This window comes from Mustela nivalis (assembly GCF_964662115.1).
Source record: "Mustela nivalis genome assembly, chromosome: 3".
NCBI lineage: Eukaryota > Metazoa > Chordata > Mammalia > Carnivora > Mustelidae > Mustela > Mustela nivalis.
In genome coordinates, this window is record NC_139022.1 from 154,832,674 (window position 1) to 154,852,500 (window position 19,827).

The following is a 19,827-nucleotide window of genomic DNA, read 5'->3' on the forward strand; positions in this document are numbered from 1 at the left end:
ACCACTCATTATAATAGATAGTTTTCTTATTTCTATAAACGTCCCTTTGCTGGACAGAAATTCTTGAGTTCTTCCATGGGTACCATCCAAGGAGTACAATCCACCCCAACCACTAACTGACCTTCACTTCCACTCATCCTAGCAAAACAGAAAGTCCTCAGAGACTATGGATATGTGCAGTGTATGTTAGTTGAATTATAAACAGGAAAAGTTTTCTGTGGGATGTATTTTTAATGAGAACACATTGTTATACTGTGAGCATGTGGCATTCTTGCTTAAGAGAAACATTTACAAGAACACATACACATTTATATCCAAACACCAAACCGAGTAGATATGTTAAATGACCAGTTTGCATCAGAAATAAAATATATTATACAAAACAGGGGTTATATCCACAGTCATTAATTTTCATTCTCTACACAAAACAATAAATTAAATCACATTATATGCAGATAGTTCTACTTACATTAGAATAATAAATGATAGCTTGTGCAGCTTTTATTTTACTTTTCTACCATACTCATGGTAGCTCTGTATTGTTTGGTAGTCCTATATTTAAAATAACCACGAGTAATATGGCCCAGAAGAGAAGGGCTGCGGAAGTAATCCTTCACGGTATCTATTCTGTGTCCTCTTGGTTTCAGTACTCACCACTGCATGAGGAACAAAGCTCAGATTCCCAGGACCCAGCAGAAAAATTCTACAAACTCACAGCATCTTCAGGTTGCTGAGGGCACCCCCATTGCTGTCTTGCAAGATGCACCACTTTGTAAGATGCTTTGAACTTACAATGGGCACCCCCATTGTAAGATGCACCACTTTGAACTTTTTCAGATGTTGGCATTAAATAATAAATAGGCCATCCTGTTTTGAAATCCAAATTTTCCTCTTTCTCGACATTTTCTGCTCAATTACTGTGTGCTATCACAGCTTTGTTCCCCTAGCACATAAAAAACAATTTGGTAGTCCATGTGACAATTTACACCCTTTGTGGAAGGGCCCTTTATTCCTGTGCATAAAATTTAGGTCTTTAAATGTGTGACTCAAAGAAACAGCATTTTTGCTGACTCTGAATTTGGCTTATTCACATCCCTCCTCTAGGAATCATTCCACTGCTGATCCATCAAAGAGCTGTTATAACATATGGATTTTTACTTCTGATATTCAGCTCCCATCGAAACCCTTTCACCATGTTTGAAGTAGCTTAAAACATGAACATTAACAGCATCAGCTGGTTTAGAATTGCTTTACCTTTGGTATGAATTAACATTAGTGGTTAATGACAAATCTGAACAAACTCCAATCTAGCCCCTTTTGAAAGTCATTTTAATCCCTAGAGTCTAGCTGTGGGGTATGCCTGCAAGAGACAGTCATGAGATCTACATGCTGAAAACCAAAACAAAGCTTGTTGGAATATAGGCACATCATAGGCTTGTCCTGCCCCAGAGCGTGTGCCGTCAAGTTAGCATAAGGGTTTTGATCCAAAGCCAGCTACGATCCTATAGGCAGCACTGTTTTGTGTTCTTTCCCTCTGAGGAAGTACAGGGTTCCTACTCACAAGTTTCTACCTGCATGGGCCAGACGCCGAGGCATCTTTGGAGCCACAGTGCATGGCAGGGGGCTGGGGGTAAGGGAGAGCCATGGTGGCGGTGGGAGTGAGGGAGAAAGGGGTGGTAAGGTCAGGGGCTGCTTTCAATGCCACTCTCTTCTGTTTCTTTCCCAGGATCGACTCCCGATTCTTCTGGCGGGGTGTGTCCCAAGCTTCTTGCTGAGTCTGGCTGTTGAAGATGGGCTAAATAATTGGGTATTCTGTAGTTCTAAGCATCAGCTGAAAAAGAAACAGATCCTTCTGAACAGCACCTTCTCGCTTTCTATGCTTCCATGCTGCCCCCAAAGCATATTTCATGTTTTCAGACAGCTCCAGTTTTTTCCACTGAAGAAGAAATTCCTCCCATTTTCAACTTCTCCATGAAGTGCTAACCACCAGGGACATTATTAAGCAGAACCCGTGAAATATCAATCGAGAGCCCGAATTTGGGTTGCTGTTTGGTTTTATACTGTATCCACTCAAAATCTGGATTCTTTGTGTCCCAAAAAATGTAAGTATGCATTTCTTTCCATGTATAAACACTCCCTTAATACTGGTGGTATAATATTTTATTTGGCCTCCTACAGAGACTTCTACAAGTAGCCCTGTATACTCACTCACTCACAAGAAGGGGGTGATGCCACGGGAAGCTAATTTCTGCATTGTCACTGTATGAGATCTAGACAATAGCTTTGATGTCACTGCCAACAGCACATCTTACACTTTCAAAATCAGTAGAACCAGAAGGAAAGTGGTACTAGGGACAGAGGGGACACAGGTACCTTGAATAAGTTAAGAACCCTAGAACCTGTGAACAGGGAGAATGATAAGATATTCTAAAGCAAAACTCTGAATCTTAAGGAAGAGGAGAAAAGGAGACATTCTCTTTCCATGCATTTCTCTTCTCTCCATTAAATATAGCTTCTGAAATGTTAAAATAGAAAAAAAAAAACCTATTTCAAAGGCTATGAAACTATGGCTGTGGTTCAGGAAAGGACAAGCTGACAATTCTGTGAAATGCAATTTGTAGGGCTTCCTCATGGAAACTGTAGTCAGTCTGGGAGAAGATATGCACTTTATCCAGAAAATTATTTCTGGATAGAAGTAATCATTTGGAGAAAGCTTTTATTTTTGAATCCAGGGGGGGGAAAAACTAAGCAGGTGAAATGATGACCATAAAAATCTATACTTATTTCCAGCACCATGGGTATATACAAAGCGTATATACTCATTTTGACCTATGTAACTATCAGCTTGTTTGGCCAGATGAGAAAATAGTGATGAAGTTTCCCTTCTGAAATCTGAGTGCCCTAGATTTCAGGGTAAAAATTTATAGGGTGATTTAAGAACTAAAGCCCTATTTATTTTACTGTATGATATGTGGCTTCAGGTGGAGTACAAATGACTAGTTGTCAAAGATGCTGCTTAGCTGTAAGGAAATCAAGTCCCAGATTATAATCTCCAGAGGTCTTAACTCAGGGTACACTTACACCGAACACCTACATTGCAGCAAAGTTTTCCAACTTAATTTCCAAACATTTCCAACTTAAACTTAACGGAGTTTTGGTAATTCACATGATGACTTTAAGGAGGAAAGAAGTGAAAACAGACATGTAAATAAATAAGCAATCAATCTCAAGAACTCCCAGAATGGTTTTAACAGAAAGGGATGGCATCTCTTGACTTAGTCCGCCATTTTAAAAAAACTAAAATCTCATGCCACCACTTTATCAGGGGATATAATATTAAATTTAGAACTATTCCTCCACCTAAAGTAGAAATAAAAGATATTTGCTTTAAAAATGTTACAGTTAATGGGCCCCTATATTAATTCCAGAAAGGTGAGAAATGTTTATGTCCAAAGATGACAACCAGGTAGAATGATCTTCCCCCTGTAATAAGCACATAGGCTTGAATTTTAAACTTTTTTTCACAAACACAAGGTAGTATAAAGTGAATAGCTCAAAAATATATTGAAAACATCATTGATAAATAAAAATGAGAGAGAACTAAGTTCTCAATTCACACAAAGAAAAAGATGGATGCAAATCTTCCATTCTGTTTTCACTTTGAGGAGTCCTGAGTTGTTAAATGTTTTGCTTTCCTAGATTTTACTCCCCAAACACTCTTCCGACATTGGAATTTCTGGAGCTTGCCTTTCTTGCCTTCTTTCGCCATCTTTTTTGGAAGTCAGCACTTTTTCCATTGCATCCACCATGGAGAACTACAACAAAGTCATTTTGGCTGATCATAGCTCATTCAGTTGTCATGCTCTCCAGCTGCCTGAATCTCATTTTTTAAATGTAGAGGGGAAATATGCCTCACACAGAAATGATCCATTCATGGAAATAACCCATTGGCTGGTTGAAGTAGGAAGGGCAGAGGCAGACGCTTCCAGGGAAGCAAGCTCAGGCCAGCTTCCAAGATACACAGCTTTCCCTCTGCCTGCCTCCACCCCCACCCATATGAACTACGACCTCCATCACGACCAAGGACTTGCTTGAACTCCCCTATTTTCTTTCCTGTACGTGATCTTTTATAGCCACTAAGGTCATTTTAAAAACTATTTTTCAGATGTTCAAACTGTTACTGAGGAAAGCCCCTAGTGACATAATTACAACATGGTATGTTAACCTGCCAACTCTCTCTTCTTCTCTCACTATTTTCTCCATAAATTATCAGCAAAAATGGCAACCTGAGTTTACACCTACGTGCAGAGTAGTGAGTGCAGGTAGATATTCAGTAAATACTTATTTCACTTTGTTCAAATATCTTCTATCTACACTTCACCTGCTATTACGCAGGTTATTAGTGGATGACGCTAAAGCTTTGTGGAGTCCACTAAAAAGGAGCAGAGTAGCTACTTAGATTCCTTCTTTTAACCAAAATATCACTGAATCTTAGTAAAATGTCATATATGCATTTTTAGAGTTATCCTTTCTGTGCTTACTGTCAAATGTTAGTACTCTATAAAGTTGTTCTTAAGGGAAAAAGGGCTGCCTTAAAACCTAGTTAATTCCAATAAACTCCACCCTTTACCTGGAAACTCATCATTTGACCAGAACTAGAAGAGGTCTATCCCTAAAATAACTTTGCACTTAAAGCAGGTAAATCAATGTCCTCCAATAGAGTCTGTGATCTGAATACATGCCTAGATCTCTGTAATTAAAGCAGCAATTAGCATTTGGCTGTGGCCAAGGGGATAGGGAAACGGAGAAAAAGAGAAGCCTCTTTCATCATTGCTGGTTTGTTGCACACTTTACCCATGCTTTTAAAATATAAGTGGAATTTAATCTTCAAAATGAAAAAATAGACACATTTTCTAATAGCAAAATATAAGATTAAAATACCTAAAAATAAAATGTTAGTGTGAAATAGGGCTTTTTTTTTTTACATTAAAAAGTGAAATATTTTAGATTTGTTTTTCTTATATAAATCCTCTTATCTTAGTAATAGTTACAACTTTCCAGAATAGCTTTTATGAGACATTAAGAGACAGGCCAGAAATCCTTTTTGGAGATATGAAGTCAGGACCTGAATATATACATTGGACAGAGCAGTCCTTAACTTCAAATCTGTCCACTTGCACTAGAAAAAGGGACACTGTATTTCCAACATTGAGATTTTTCATTACATTTTCCTCTTTTTGGATGTTAAATTCTTTCCAAGAATATTCTACTCGTAAAAATGATTTTATTCTACCTATAAAACATTTCATTTCAGAAAACCACATTTTTGTAGCCTTATATGAAATGCCCCCCAAACCATCAAAATATGGAGACATCAGATTTCCAAACATAAATCTAATCATATGCCCTTGAATCAGTAGGAACATTTAACAGAGCGACGTTGTATTCTCATACTTGTTTGTCATGAGGTGAAAGCCCGGGAGGCATATGGTGACTCAAAATAGTTCCTGAGCTTCTAAAGAAATTCTACAACGAAATGACTAACTGCTTAAAAGAATGAGTTCTTCAAGAGTGTCCCTTCTGTTCCACTGATGTCTTTCATCCCGTCTATCTCCTTAAAGAATCTCGGGCCGAAAGAAAAGGCTTTCTTTTAAGCCACTGAAAAATGGGATCTGATGGAGTCTTCCCGTAACTCTCGATGTTTTCCAGCGTTACTTTCTTCTTGCTGGCTTCGCCTCTCAATGGTTATTCTGTATTTCTTCCTGGGTAAGGGGAAAGCAAACGCAGTAATCAAACCTCACTTGGCTACAAAATACTATGGTTTCTCTTACAAAGAATGCCCCCAAGGGACATCTGGGTTTGGGCTGATAAATGAGAAATGACAGAGATTAAATGGTCAGAGATTAAAGCAGTGTGGCCCCGAGGCGTTGTGCCCTTATTCAAGGAGGAAAATTGGCATGCTCTCTGAAATGCCATAGAACAAGCCCTCCCCTTTTTCCCTGGGTGCCTTGTGGGTTAAGTCTTGTCTATTCTGCCACAGAAGCTCTCCCTAACTCCCAGAATATGCCCTAGATAAAGACCAGATTAAGCGTACTGTGACCAAAGGAACAGGAATACAATTGTTCCCGCAAAGAGTCACGTACACCCGGGGTTATAGTTCCCTACAGAAATGAAGACATCTTGGTCTAATGACTTGAGACAAAGCCACAAACTCAACCACAAAAGATTACAGAGGAAGGGTCGGCCCTCATGATTTGGGACTCTGAGTACCTTGAACACACATAAATGTTACAATTTTACAAGCTTCGGGGCTTAACCACAGTGACAACTAAATGTGCGGATTCTCCAAGGACTGTGCCCAGTGCAGCCTGGGAGTGTGGACTGCTCAGAGCTGCCTCCTCCTTTTCAGAAGGTGAACCCAGACTCCTCTTTCTGAATTGGAGGAAGAATAAGAATAGGCAAGTTGTTTTGCCATTGTCCAGATTCTCTCTCCACTTACACATTTGGTGGATGGTAGGAATTTGCATCATAATATTTGTGATCAGAGGAGAGTCTTGGCTCTGTGGCCCACAGGGGGAAGCAGTACAAAGCCCTGACCGCCAAACCAAAAGGGTCGTGAAGACCGTCACAAAAGAACAGCTTCATTCTTTTAACCGCCATGCTTTTGGGGTAAGAGCAAGATACGGAAAAGTTACAAGGACGACTGTGCAAAGGTGACTGACCAAGGCAACAGAGGAGAGTGAATTTTAAAATTTGATAAAGCATCCTAACCTGAAAAAGTAGAAGGCCATTAACAAGCCAGCTCCTAGTAAGGCCCCCACAACAATTCCTGTCACTGCCGATTCTTCTAGGCCACCTGCTTAAAAAAGAAACATAGATAATCAGAGTGCATTTGGAGAAACAGAGATGTTTCAAGTTTTAGTCATTGGGAGATGCATCTCAATTTTCCACTTGTGGCAAATTTTCCTTTTTTTTTAAGAAAGATTTTCTAGGGTATCCTGCAGCTTCTTTTCTTTCTTTTTTTTTTCTTTTTTTCTTTTTTTTTTTTGCCAAGTGCAAAGCTTAAGAGGCATTTCAGAAAGAACTATGGGAGAACAATGGGAATAAAGCAGTTCAAGAAAGATTTGAGGAACACTGGAAACAGGTTTTCGGGTACGTCTGTCCTCTCTTGAGCTCCTAGTCAGAGAAGACAACTGGACAGACCATGGGACTGACCCAGCACATTTTATTATCACAGATGGGTGATGACACTTCAAAGTGCTAGAAGATTTGGTGAAAAATGCATTGGGCTGATATTCTGTTTTTAGATGTTCTCTCACCAAGGCCGGAGTTTCATGTCAAAATGTCCTATATAGCTTTGTGAAAATGTGAATAACAATCTGAAACAATCGAGTGCAGTAGCGTCCCAGTTATTATATAAACACGATAAATAGCTAGCCTTTATCTAAACAGGGTAGTGTCAGCTTTTAATGCATTGTCCCGTTTAATCCTTTTCTTTTATTTCACATACGGGCAGACTGAGGTTTAAAGATATAGAGGAACATTCCTAGGGTCACAAACCACTAAGTGATACGGCAGGATTTCAAATCCATGCCCAGCAACTCCAGACTATCCTTAACATAGGTCTGCCTTACTCTTTTCCATAATTATCGCATAAACATAAATAGAGCAGTTTGAAGCCTGGCCCCAAAATAAAGAGCATTCTATGTTAGCCTAAAGTGACTAATTGGCCTGAAAGATCGATTTCACTCGGTTCTCCTTCATTAGCTTATCTCTAAAGCAACAATTTCCAATAAGTTCCTATTTGTAAGCTCCTTGTGCGAATGTCCACTTGCTTCTGAATTTATGACAAAGCTTCTAGTAAATAGCATGTTTTACACTGATTTGCCAATTTGTAAATTTAAGGGGTATTTAAGGGACATTATCTGTTCAGTTCCGAGGAGTAGGAGGACACCTACAAACTCTGAATCAGAATGATTCTTGCTACACATTTAATATTGGATCTTTTTATTTTCCCTAAGTAGGCATCTCAAATGTGAAGGGATTATATTGTGAATAGAAGTGTGATAATAGGGAGAAGGCTTTTACCATTTTGAAAAAAGAAGAAAGCCCTAGAAAGTGGGCTGCCAGTTCGTAAACTCTTCCCACGCATCAGAGAAAGCAAGCTGAGCTTTGAGAACATGAGCTCCTGGACAGCATCTGCCTTTTAAATTTGCATCATGGTGACAGGGTAGACGGTGAGATGCAGAGCAATTAAGTCTCTAAACTTACATGATTTGCAAGGAGAGCTGTTTGTATGCTCCACAATTCTGGTCTCATCTATTCTCAGTTTTAAAGGTCCCCAAGGATATTTGACATTCGGCCGCATTTCAAAACGACCTTCTTTTCCAAAGTAATCACCAATGACCTACGTAAAAGCAAAAAACAAATGTGCAAACTCAAAGCTCAAAGTTCTCTGTTTCCAAAGGAGGCATAGGACAGGCACCCCCTATGACACTGACCACAATGATGTCTTTTTGAGGACTTTGTAAATCAAGATTTGCAGGCAGTAATGGTGCTTTTAATGGTCGGCATAATTTAGGGAGAACAGTGTCTCCCCATGGTGGGAAAGTGGTTCTATAGAAAACAATAACCAGAATTTACGACTTTTCCCTTGTTCGTCGGAGGGGCTGCTGCTCCCTGCATCTGCCGTCCGCCGCAGAGCAGCCCACGAGGTCAGCCATTTGTAAAGCCCAAACTGCTTTCAGGGTTATGGGAGAAAGTCAGACATCATGACCAGAGTAAGCCATCACAGATGTACGGCCTCATACCTCTCAATCAGCTGGGCATAGAAAGAGTCAAAAGGGAGGCACCTGGGTGGCTCAGTAGGTTAAGCATCTGCGTTGGGCTTGGGTCATGATCCCAAGGTCCTAGGATGGAGCCCCGAATTGGGCTTCCTGATCAGCGGTTTGCCTGCTTCTCCCTCTCCCTCTCTGCTCCTCTGGCTTGTGCGTTCTCTCTCTCTCAAATAAGTAAGTAAATTTTTTTTTTTTAAGAGTCAAAAATATCTTTTAGGAACATCCTGTTTTCCCTTCTCTGGCTAGAAGATTAGTTCATGACTTCGTGAGTTACCTTTCCAGACTGAACTCTTTTTCAACTGGCTCAATATTCTTTGTTGACTCGATTCAAGGTTTGTCCCCAGTTTCTGATTCAAGCAGAACTTCCACCAGCTATCTGAGCCCTGATCTGGAAGTACCCTCCCCCTCAGGTTCTCGGGATCTGTTTCTCTTTTTTCTGAGCACCAGTGCACTACTGCTAAGTGACCTGTGACATCTCCCCTATCTCTCTGGAAGGAGACCCAGCAAGCTTCCACAGGCTAGTTCATGTCATAGTAAAAAGCATTCTAGATAATCACCAAAATCTAACGATCTCTGGCATGTGCTGAGCACTCATCAAGTACTTGACACAGATTCTCTCCCAAATGCTCACAACGGCCCTGCAAAGGACTATAGCTATCCACCGTTCGTGGAGGGAAAGACTAGAATGCCCATGAAACCCAGACCACCCCAAGGGTGAAAAAAATCTTTCAGGAAATATAGCAAGTGCCAGGTTCTGCTGGCTCTGCTTCTGCCACAAAGGCCCAGTACATGTGCACGAGGAGAAAGGCACCAAGGCCATTATGCCAGGGCCCATCAAGTGCTATGGGAACATCAGGTCTGAACGAGAGGCATCAAAGATACACACTTTGCCACTGGAAACATATGATTTGCCCACTTCGGGTAAACAAGGGACTGTTTCTTGAAATTGTCCAGGATATCCTCAAGCAGAAGTAAGCCCTCCCTACTCAGAAACTCCAAAATTTTCAGTTTATTCTTATTTGGAGGCTGTGTTGGGGACAGCTGTTTGGACACCAGGACAAATGCATTCTTTGGAATCTCAACAAGCAGGAGGAGCAGTGAGGCAGGGGGTCATTGGCTCACCTCCTGGGTGCCTGCTTCCGGGTCTGTCATAGCGATCACGGAGAAATCCCCGTACCGGTCTCCGTTGGCATCTATGGACACCTGGCCAGCAATACCTAGAGGACGAGATGGGAAGAACTCCAAGTTAGTGATTTCAAAAACCTTCATCAGCCAACAGAAACAAGAAAATGAATTGACAGGATTCTTTAAACAAACTCATGCCGCAGGGGATCTCATCAGACTCTGAGCATTTTTGTTGGCATTTGGAAAGACATTGTAATTTCATCTGTGTCTGCATTCCTAAATTCTTAACATTTCTCCATTTAAAAATGAAGAGAAAAAGAAATAAATGACCTTCTTTGGGGAATATGTTTTTTAAAAAATGGATTAAGGCTAATCCTGAAAGCAGCATGCTTGTCCCAGAGTTTTGTATTTATTAAAAACAAAAAAAAAAGAAAGAAAGAAAGAAAGAAAAAGAAAACCTGCAAGGAGAGAGGCTGGAGGTATGGCGTGCTCCTACTCGTCACGAGTATGTGTTATCACTGGCCAAATATTATAAAAGAAAACTCGTTCTAGGCCCAGGACTCCGAGAATGTGCTTCATTATGGGCTCCAGATATTGCCCGGGAGAGCTGAGGGCCTGCTTCACGGGTCACGGAAGCCAAGAGCTAAAGCAGCGCTGGTCTTTACCTCACTTGTGTTCATTCTGTTTTGTTTTGGGTTTTTTGGTATTGTTTTTTTTGGGGGGGGGTTCCCCCAGTTTTACTGAGCTATCATTGATACACATCGCTGTATGAGTTTCAAGCGTATGGCACAAAGGTCTGACTTTTATGTATATTGTGAAACGATGACCACGTTAAGCTTAGATGACACCCACCATCTCCCAGAGACACATGAAGTCATTCATTGTTTATCCAGATGAGTTCGAAGCTGGCATTAGGTGCTGAATTTAATGCTGCTGCTGAGGCAAAGACGAATGGACAGGTTCCCCACCCACGAAGACACAGGCAGCCTGGACTAGGGATTTCTGACTACATCTATTTGAATCTTAGCTTCCATGGTTATGAGCTCTGTGACCATGGGCAAGGACTCAGCCCTCTGGGCCTCAGTCTCAGGACCACTGAAGAGGCACACTGGCACCTCCCAGCCAAGAGCCTGCCGAGATGATTAACCGAGCCAGGACAGGTCGAGTACTTCCGCTATAGGTGTAAAAGACATCAGCTGTTCTCTTCTGCTATTGTTACTGCCAGTGGGCCTAGAATCTTGGAGGGGACACCTGATGTGCCCACACCACTCCGAGAAGGAGCTGGCATCTAGTTGGAGACTCAGTAAAAGAGCGGTCTTTTATAGGAATGTGAATGAAGTAAGTCCATGACTTAGACAGGCAGCCATCAGGGAACGGCAGTTTGCTCACCAAAAGGCCAGCCCTGTTAGTATTTAAAGGCATGGAAGCAGAAAGGAAGCAAAGGGACCAGGACGTTCTAGGGGAGGCGGCCCAAGAGGAAGGAAGCAGTGGGGAAAAGGCAGCCCTGAAAGCCCACACAAAGGATTTGACTTTGCCTGGCCAGCAACAGTGGCTTAGGCAGTAATCAGTGAAAGCAAAAACGTATCATTAGTTGATATTAAATTTGTCTGCATTGTAATTTTCATTAACTAAGTAAGAGAATGCTTATGTCAGCCACATCCTAATTAACTAAGGCTATCTCTTTTCTTTCAATTTAGACCATAATAGAGTTCAATGTAATTCTTAGTTAGTGTTTCTATTGATTTGATTCTCTCCGGAAGTAAAATGAATGTCTGGGAAAAGGGATCTCAAGGGAAAGTTCCATCCTCTGGTGTGGTTTGGAGAGGGCAAGTATTTGGGTTTACTGTCCTTTGGGTTGTGGTTTGAAGGCCCACTGGTTTTTCCAGACTTTGGTCTACTTTGCCACAAACAGAATGGAGCTACCATTCATCTTGATTTTTTTTTTCTGGTCTTTTTAATATAGACCGGTTACAAATGATACACCAATCTCAAACTTGTTTATCCTTGACAATCTATACGACTTTTAAGAATGAAATGTCATTTTTAAAAATCATATTTATCTCCAAACATATTGTCTAGCCAAAACCATCTGTCATTCTGTTCAGAGGTGTTTATAAAGGTGTGTTCTGCTAAGGCTTTTGAAGAGTATTTTATAAAACAAGGAGGCCCTCGTAATCCAAGACCTCATTACACTTTAAGCTATTACAATTCTGCCAAGAAATGGGGTGAGAACCCTCAGGGTGGCCGATTAGCAAGTGAGACTTCACCTGAGCGTATTGTGTTTAAGGTGAGATTGTCGGGCTGACAGCAAAATTTTCCTGTACATAAGGAATGAGACTTCCCACCCTCATTTCTATGGGCCTGTCGTGGACCTCAAGGCTTGGCCGCAGTCCTATTTACCTTGTCACTCTGACCTGTCACACAGAGAGGAAATTCAGCTTCTTCCCAGGCCATTTATTAAGAGCCTTGAGAGATGGTCATAGGTTTCACGGTAATAAAATCTAAATTTGTCAAATAACATCCAGAGTATTTTTCCCTTGACAATTTAATGGCCATGTACGAAATGACCATTTCTGAGAGTTCTCTTAGGGACTACGCTCAGATTGATTGTTTAGCAAATAAAATGGGCTTTCCAAACAATTCAAGTTCAGTTGGCTTCAGTTGTCTTTACATTGGCTTCAAGTATCTTCACAGGTAAGATTCTAACTTTGGACGGAACTGTATCATCAATTGCTCTAGGACTCACTTCACATTGCTGGTGTGACCTAGTCCTAGAATGGAAGCATCAGGATGAGCTATGGGAAAATTTCGTCCATGCCCTCTAGACAAAACTTCATTCCAGCCGTTGTGGGCACCTGCCCTTCCCTTAACAACCTCCTTCAGAAGCCCAAGAACAAATGACCACACCATGAAGTGAGCAACAGCTAAGAACGGGATGTGGCCGACCGAGGTTGTGTCCACACACGCCAGTTTCTCAGTGTATTGGGCACAACTTCTGGGAAATTTGACTCTGTCCTAACATGCCCCCTGCATTATCCTATTTGATTCCAGCTCCTCAACTGAAGCAGTCAGAAGTTGAGCAAGACAATCCTAGAGGCTTATTGGTTCACGTCCTCCAATCTGTCTAAAGTTAAAGTAAATGTCACTCTAGTTTCGAGTAAGATGCGGCATTTGCTAAAGCTACCCAGGAGAAATTAAATCCAATTGTCACCATAGCTACTGCCCAGACAGCTGGAACACGACCCCTCAGCACTGTCCTGCCATTTCTAATAAACAAGGACAGGACGAGGCCATGGAGTGCATTGAAGTCCCAAATGAAAAAATATACATATGGACCCCAAATCCGGGCTTGACAGTACTTGTTCCCATCACCAAAAAAATTCCTTCATTGAACTGCAAATAACTGTAGAAGGGCTCAAGGGAAGAGCTGGTGTGATGCAGGACTGGACGGGCCCCCCTAGGTCATCAGCTAGCCCGACCTCTTCGTACGGGGAATGAAAGAGAAACCAAAATACTGAGTCAGTGACTTGGACGCAGGCCTCCTGACCCCTGGTCCAGCGATCTGTATTCCGTATCAGGGGTTTTTAAATGATACCCATCAGCATACTACACTTTATTTTCCACACAGTCCCATAAGGAACCCCTTTTAAAGACTCCAGAAAGATCACATCCCTCAAAACCTTCTGGTGGCTTTCTCTCTCACGCAGGGTGGAAGTGAAAGACCTCAGTAACCTTCCACATTGACGTGATCTGGCCCCAACTACCTGTCAGACTGGGGCTCCTAATGCACGCCCCCCCATGTGCTATGCTCAACTACACAGGCCTCTTTGCCCTCAGCACTCAACATTCTCTCTGCAGGCACACTTAAGGTCTCTGTGTCTGCCGCTCTGTCCAGAATGATCCCTCCTGAACACCTACATAATTTCTTTCACTTCTCTCACATCTCTACTCACCTGCAACTTTTTCAGAGACCTTGCCTGGCCATGTTCTTTAAATTAGCCATCTCCTCACCCCTTCCTGTCACTTTCTGTCTCCCTACCCTGCTTTATTTTATAGCTCCTGAAATGGTGTATTTATATGTTTATCACCAGTACCCCCCACGACCCTGAAAGCTCAGTTAATTGCAGGGAGGACTGCTAAATCTTCTTCGCTTTGAACAGTGCCTGGCATGTAGTAGGTGCTCAAGACTATTGGATGAATGAACGACTGAATGAATATGAAGTTGACAGCTGCATGGCTTCAGCAGCTGGGTCACTCTCATTGAGTCTTTTTTTTTTTTAAAGATTTTATTTATTTATTTGACAGAGAGATATCACAAGCAGATGGAGAGGCAAGCAGAGAGAGAGAGAGAAGCAGGCTCCCTGCTGAGCAGAGAGCCCAATATGGGACTCGATCCCAGAACCCTGAGATCATGACCTGAGCCCAAGGCAGCGGCTTAACCCACTGAGCCACCCAGGCGCCCCACTCTCATTGAGTCTTATGTTAATTTCCCTTGAGTGTGTCAGTGAAATGAGAGGAAACCAGCACCGTATAGGCTGTTAGCAAGAATTTAGACTAGTAGACCTTTATGGAAGATATTCAGCGATATTTAATGCAATTTAAAAGGCACGAACATACATTTTGACCCAGATATCCCATGACTAGAAATGTTCCCTGTTGGATGCACTCAAAAATATTCATCAGGATGTGTAAGATGCCTGTGATGGCATTTTGTGTAACAGCAAAAACTGTAAACAATTGAAGTATCCATCAAGAGGAGACAGATTAAAGGAGTCCTTAAGCAGCCACATGGTCGAAAAATGTGGAACTACCATTTAAAAATGTGCTGAATCTATGAGTGCTCATATGGCAAATTTCTCTTACTTGACACACAAGTTAAAAAAAGCTGAGATGAAGAGTGGCATACATTATACGATTCCTTTTGTATACGTTTTTTGATAAGATATACAAATGCATATGTGCCGGGAGAAGGCACAAAATATTTTTAGATCGACTTTCAGGAAATTGTTAATTGTGTTTACATTAGGGAGAGGGGACTAGGGCGGGAAGGAAAACTTTCACTTTTCATTTTGTACATTTTTGTACTGTTTAACTTTTCCAGCCAAGGGTAATCTCATTCTTATACAATTTTTCATTGTCAACAGAGGTTGTTCAAGTGATGAGATTATGGGCCATTTTTTTGGCATGGTTCTTATACTTCTCTGTTCTTAAGAAAGCCACAGATGATAGTCACCATCTTAAAACTAAAATAAAGGGGCACCTGGGTGGCTCAGTCAGAAGTCTCTGCTTTCAGCTCAGGTCATGATCTCAGGGTCCTCGGAGCAGGGAGCCTGCTTCCCCCTCTCTCTCTGCCTGCCTCTCTGCCTACTTATGATCTTTGTCTGTCAAATAAATAAATAAAATCTTTTAAAAATAATAAAAATAAAAATAAAATAAAATCACAGACCTTGATTGGACTTGCTTATCATCTCAAACCACCCAGGATTGAACAGACGAATGTTTATCTGGTATTATTTCTTTTAAAACTGATCACAGAACATTTCACAAACTGATTATTTGTTGTGAATGAGCCTTGTGATAAATTTAATTTGAAGAAGCGTAGAATTGTTATCTAACAACCAGACAGAAATGAGGCACTTCGTGTGTCAGTGGAACTCTGTCAGAGCACTTTCACAAGCTTTATCTCATTTAGTGTTCACAACAAGTCTGTGAGGTGGGTTGATCTTGACCTACTATCCTTACTTGACAGATGCGAAAAACAAGAAACGGACAAAGTCCCACAGGTGTAAGAGAGAAAAGTAGAACTAGGGAAGAAGCAACTGGATCACCTACAGAGTGGTGTTGTCTTACAGATCGAATCCTCACCTTCAAATGTTCTGTTCCAAGTCTGCTGGATAATTTTCCCTCCATCCTTCTTGCTGTAACCAGCTCTGAGTACTTCATGTAAAGCCAGAACATAGAGGAGGATGGCGTCGTGGAATCCTTCAACAAACATGTTAACCTGGAAGAGAAACTCGGGTTGAGTGAGCCCAGACACCAATGTCTCAACATTCATGAATAATGTAAGCAAATCAAAGCAGTTAACAAGTTAGACTCAAGGTCCACAAACAGTGGCAGAGATGGGCAGAAGGGTAGCTAACAAGAATCGTGCCTTAGTTTTCCTGGCACTGGATTAGTGAGGAAACCCTTCCTCAGTTCAAGAATCTGGAGGGCAGACAAGATATTACAGAAGTTGAGGAAATTGTAGAAGTCAATGAGGTTGATTGTTCCAAGTATATCCGCCTTTGCCCAAAGATCACCCTGCATAGCTGCACCCCTCCTTCCTCACCTCTATTCTCTACCTCAAACCAACCTAAGTCCAACCTCCCCCATGAGGTCTTCGCCAACTTTAACAGTCCCCATGACCTTTACATGCTCTGCATGTGACACTGACTAAAAGAAGAGCACAGATCCATCCATTTAGTTTCAGATACTATTGAAAGCCTACTCTAGCACTGGTATTAAGGATTTAAAGAGAAGGGGGCACTGCCATTTCTCCCTGCCTGGCATCTGTGTCCTCTCTTCCACTGGCAATGGCATCTGTTCTCTTTCCAGTTTGTGTTCTTAGTGGTTCCTGTGATTCTGACCACTCCCCGCCCCCTACCTTTTGACCACTCCCCCCGCTCAAGCTCTAACAACAGGAATTGAAATAGGCTTGCACCACTGGTTTATCCCAGCTAAGTCCTGGATCAAGTAAGATAGTCCTTGCCCTTGAGAAACTTAAGCTTCATGTGAATTTGGGGAAGCTGTTTAATTTCTCTCAGACTTGCTTCATTCCATAAGCACCATTTAAAAGCTCTGATACCATATTTAAACCCACTGTACACTCATTAAACACGAAATGATTAAGTACAATCTTGAAGTTGAGGAGCTTACAAATTCTGTACAGAAGTACAAAAAACCAAAAATCAGAACAAGTTTTCTTATTTCAGGAAAAAGTGTCAAGAGTGGAATGCCATGAAGCAAAATGAATTCGGCACCCCATGGATGACCACTGTGAGTCTTTGCAAGGAGGCATTCTATGCCTCATCCCTAGGAAAAGATCCCGTATGAAGGGAGACACAACTGACCTGCATCACCTGGTTCAAATACACAAACATTCACAGAAGACATAGCCCAATGTCCAGTACTAGTTGGCCTCATCCCATCCTTAAGCACAGTGAGTCCTATTCTTGTAACTGAAGAAAATATTTTGGATTTGCCAAAGCCCAGTGCCAGAGGCAGTTTAGAATAATGGCCTGGGCTCACTGCATAGCTCTGCCACCTCCTAGATGTGTTTCTCCACAGCTCTAGGCCTCAGTTTTCCCCCTCTGGAAAATATTAGTACTTATGGGGTTGCTCGTAGGTTCAAGGAATTAATATATATGAAAGACTTCCAACAGTGCCTGACAGAGTCAGTACTCGCTGTTAGGTTTTGGTGTTCTTATTGTCTACATATAGAGAATTATAAACGAGGGATCCTGATTAGTCTTTAATTCCCAATAACAGTAGTCAGAAAATAAGTGATCTACTTATGGTATAACATATCTTATGGACCCATTTTACACTTAATGGAAACTAAGGCTCCTTGCTCATGTTTTAACATACCAATCAGTTCTCTTACTTCCAGAGTGTCACACCCTTAATTCTGCCTAATCATGAAGCATGCAGCCCACACTGGTCAATTCCACTGACCATCTAGGAGAGAGAAGGAGGAAGCATATTCGTTCACAGAAAAGCTCAGAGTTAGCTGATGGACCCAAAATCTAATCCTGGCCATGACACATTACTTAATCTCTCTACTGTTCATTTTCCTTATTGGCTAAATGAGGGTTTAGTACCTATTCATCCCACAGAGCTCTTCTGGAGATTAAATGAATTAGTGCATATAAAACCTCTTGAAACTCTTTCTGGGACCACTAAAACAAATGGTAGACATTGGCTTTTACTCTTACTCATCAAGCTTAAGTCACAGAGTCATTATTTTCTTAGGCAAAGAATGATACAGAAATAACATCTCCTGGTCAAAGATAATTTTCTGCTATGGCTATGCTAATTCGTTTTCCAAAGGAATAGGAAATTTTCACTTATGCCATGAAGTCATCCTGGCTTGAGAAAGTGTGCATGCTGATGAGTTAGAGTTTTAATAAGTGGACTTAAGCTGTGTAAATTCTCAGGCCATGCTAAAAAATTTTTTCAAAAGATAAATCTATCTTCCCTTTGATAATTATATAAAACTCAGCCTTCTACAAAAGGAAATCCCAGAACCTTGGAATATGGAAGATGCAAGACACCTTAAAAAAGCTCTGGTCTAATCCTCTCCTTCCTTTTAGAACCACCCGTCTTCCTGTACTCTCTAACGGAGGGTTGTTCCCTCTGTACTCCTGGTTCCTGGGGAGCCTAGTATGCCCCTGTTTAAACTGTAAAGTACCAGCTACTGGGTATCAGCTGCCCACTTCTCTCCCTCCTCCTCCTGATTCCTTCACAACATCCTAACCTAGGGCCTCATGCTGCCATTGGCGTCCCAAAGCACAGGACATACGCTCCAGCTCCAACTGCCTTCTGGCCCCTCCTCTTCCTTACTCCTTCCTTACTCCTCTTTCTAACTCAGTTGCCCCCTTTACACTCTCAAATTATCCGGCTGAAAAACGTAATCTTGAATTACACTTTTCCTACCAGGTTTGATGGTAGAAGAGAACAGATAGGTTCTGAACACGTGTCTGAACATAGGATCTGAAAACTCACTCTATCTTGATTTGCAAATAGATCACAAAATTTACCTTCTTTCCCCTCAAAGTGGCTGAGTGTTTCCCTTTCCTGACAAAATTAGCAGGAGAGCTGCTGACCCCCACCCCCAGCCTGCTGCGGGGGAGGTTTCATAACACCTACCTCATAGAACCTCAAGCCAGAAGCAAAACCCTAGAGACCATCTTTTCTCGAGGAGAACATTCTCACATCCACACGTGTTTTTTAAATGGGAGGAAAGCCCGTTAGCACATTATAGACACTGAAAATTGCAAATGCAAAAAAAAAAAAAAAAAAAAAAAAAAATTTACTGAGGGAGAAAAAAATCCAGAGTACTAAGCTGCCTTTGAAACATTTTCACTTGACCCCCAGGCTAAAAGGAACAAAGTCATCTGGTATGTCCCCCTGTCTCTGGTCATGACAAAATTTGAACCTCAAAGTCCTGACTGACAAATCATGCTATTGTTACTAATCAAAGAAAATAGGATTCCCTTACCTGAGTATTCCAGTATTGAGCACCATTTCTAGTCAAAAAACTCTTCCTTACTGTCATTAGGCATAAGTCTTTTTTTTTTATATAGATTTTTGTTTATTTATTTGAGAGAGAGAGAGAGAGAGAGAACAGAGGAGGAGAGAGAGGGGGGCAGAGAGAGAAGCAGGCTCCCCACTGACAGGGAGCCCAACAAGGAACTCTCTCCTAGGATCCTGGGATCGTGACCTGGGCCAAAGGCAGGCGTTTAACCGACTGAGCCACCAGGCATCCCATAAGTCTTAATCAAATTCCTAAACACAGCCATTCTCCTTCTAGATGCTGAACAATATAGTTCGTGAGCCCTAAGAGTTTACAGCCTCAACCAAATAGTACCACAGCAACACAAAAACAAAAACACACAGATAGCCTCTACACAAGAAAGTTATGAATTAGACCACAATGAGGGGCGAGCTTCAGAGTAAAAATTGCTTGTGCTATGTATCAAATAAAGCATCTATCATTTAAAAAAATGGAAGTCACTCATCATCTTTCACTCATTCTGGGAGGTTTCCCAAAACAAGGTAGTCTGCTGGCACTAACCGTCTCATCCTTTCGTCTCCATTCTCTTGA

At 41.6% G+C, this 19,827-nt stretch overlaps 1 protein-coding gene across 7 annotated transcripts in view; it reads right to left on the reverse strand.

Annotated features, from left to right (window-relative positions):
* Positions 1 to 211: 211 nt before the first annotated feature.
* Positions 212 to 19,827, reverse strand: part of NPR3 (natriuretic peptide receptor 3) — a 77,197-nt gene continuing 57,581 nt past the window's right edge. For 5 of the 7 annotated variants that reach the window (XM_082724491.1, XM_082724492.1, XM_082724488.1 and 2 more), the window contains 5 exons: positions 15,828 to 15,963; positions 9,960 to 10,054; positions 8,272 to 8,407; positions 6,772 to 6,859; positions 212 to 5,762 (listed from right to left, as the gene is read on the reverse strand). In XM_082724491.1, coding sequence (XP_082580617.1) covers positions 5,651 to 5,762; positions 6,772 to 6,859; positions 8,272 to 8,407; positions 9,960 to 10,054; positions 15,828 to 15,963 — 567 coding nt within the window. In that variant the 3' untranslated portion in view covers positions 212 to 5,650. The remainder of the gene's footprint in view (positions 5,763 to 6,771; positions 6,860 to 8,271; positions 8,408 to 9,959; positions 10,055 to 15,827; positions 15,964 to 19,827) is intronic. The other 2 variants (XM_082724494.1, XM_082724489.1) reach the window with 1 other exon arrangement.